General features: G+C 32.1%; 1 protein-coding gene across 1 annotated transcript; it reads left to right on the top strand.

Moving 5' to 3' along the window:
• The first annotated feature begins 524 nt into the window (after positions 1–524).
• On the top strand, positions 525–1,170 carry LOC132722531 (uncharacterized). The gene is made up of 2 exons (XM_060707039.1): positions 525–963; positions 1,076–1,170. Exons 1-2 carry the CDS (start codon positions 544–546, stop codon positions 1,151–1,153), a joined length of 498 nt encoding a protein of 165 aa, XP_060563022.1. The 5' UTR covers positions 525–543; the 3' UTR covers positions 1,154–1,170.
• Positions 1,171–1,659: the final 489 nt, after the last annotated feature.

Here is a 1,659-nt window from a genome sequence, read left to right as displayed (position 1 = left end):
CAAAAAAAAACTATTTGAAGAAAAGCAATACAAAACTTGACGTGATCAATCGTTAATTTCATCTATATGAAAATCACATTAGCTTAAGTAAATCGGCTGTTTGGGCTGAAAGCGGTAAACTGATATAAAAAATAAACAGCAGAAGACACATTTTAAGCAAAATGATTAAACATATTTTTTGATCAATGTTGTAATACATGTATAATCTTATTCATGAAACTTGAATAAACAACTTTAAACCATAAAACTACTTGTAGTCCAATGGAACAGAAATATGACATTTGTATTGGCGTGCGGTTAATTTACCAGTTCAGTAGCGTTGTAGAATTAGAATGAAGAATAAATGACTTGTATCGAGGAGGTGCCAGATAAACAGGTCATTGCAAAAAAACATGGTAATAGTATGTCAAAAATATAGTTTAAGCTCAAACGCTTATTGATGTACTCGTACATTGATACTAGGGTAAATCTTAATAATTATACGTTTTCTTTTACAGGTGTGACATGATTATAATAAACTGACATGAAATGTAGTGTCTGGTCATGGCGGCTTTCCTACCTGGTACATCATCTTCGGGACGGATAGCTGATAATCGTATCTTCCTATTCCGCCTACAAATGCTAATTATAGATGGCGGACTTACATGTTTAAGAAATTATGTAGATCAGAAACTTGCAGCCCAATCATTAACTCTTAGTGCATGCCTTATTAATGAAAAGGCACAAATCAATTTTCTAAAGGGACGAAAGATAATAACACAGGTGCAATATGATTTATTGTATCCATCGCCATCGAGTGGCACTGTTTCAACGTCAGATTTGGACATCACACTCATCATTTGTCTTATGAGAAATCTGAAGTGTTTCAACTTAAACACAAAGTTTAAGTGGGACACTCAACCAGCACAGAATGACACTTCAATTGAGGCAGACATTTGTAGGCTGAAGTTCTTCAGAAACGAAGTAAGTTTTCAGAGTTCTTAAATCAATGTTAAATATTTAATCCAAAAACGTCGGTATATTTATTTTAGAATAAGACATTTCATTTGAGGAGAATTTCTTTATATATTTTCAGATTTGTCATATATCGACCACAACGGGGATACAACATAATGACTTTATACAAAAGTGGAATGAAATCGAACAGGTATAAGATAAATTATATCTTGGTACTATCTATATATATATTTAGGAAATAGATATCAATTCTGTGTGCATTGTTGTAGAATAATGCACGGTTTGAGTTCAAATGCGTAGTAATATAATCACGAAAGCCGATAGTGTCTGAGTGTTTAAGTACAAAGCATTTGAACGCAAAACGTGCATTATTATACAATAATGCACGAAGAAATAAGATCTATTTCCAATCTAACACGTCAATAAAAATATAATTATCATTATAAAGTTGGACTTTATGTTTGGTGATTAAATTTGCTTTCGCCCGAGAGTTTCCAATAGAAACGTTCTTTAAAGGCCGTTCCAGTGGGTTGAAAATACCTGTCGTTAAATCTACCGTGTGTAGAAACATTTTGAGAATAACGAATTTTGAAAACGTTGATAAAACTTTGTTTGTTTATTTTATTGCAGTCTATAATTTTCCAAGCGAAATACAAATTATTAAAGGTGAAAAAAATGTAAAGCTTAACTCGTTTGTGACAT

This window comes from Ruditapes philippinarum, unplaced genomic scaffold (genome assembly GCF_026571515.1).
Source record: "Ruditapes philippinarum isolate M1 unplaced genomic scaffold, ASM2657151v2 ctg2005_1_1_1_1, whole genome shotgun sequence".
Classification (NCBI taxonomy): domain Eukaryota; kingdom Metazoa; phylum Mollusca; class Bivalvia; order Venerida; family Veneridae; genus Ruditapes; species Ruditapes philippinarum.
This window is presented reverse-complemented; position numbering and strand designations above follow the sequence as displayed.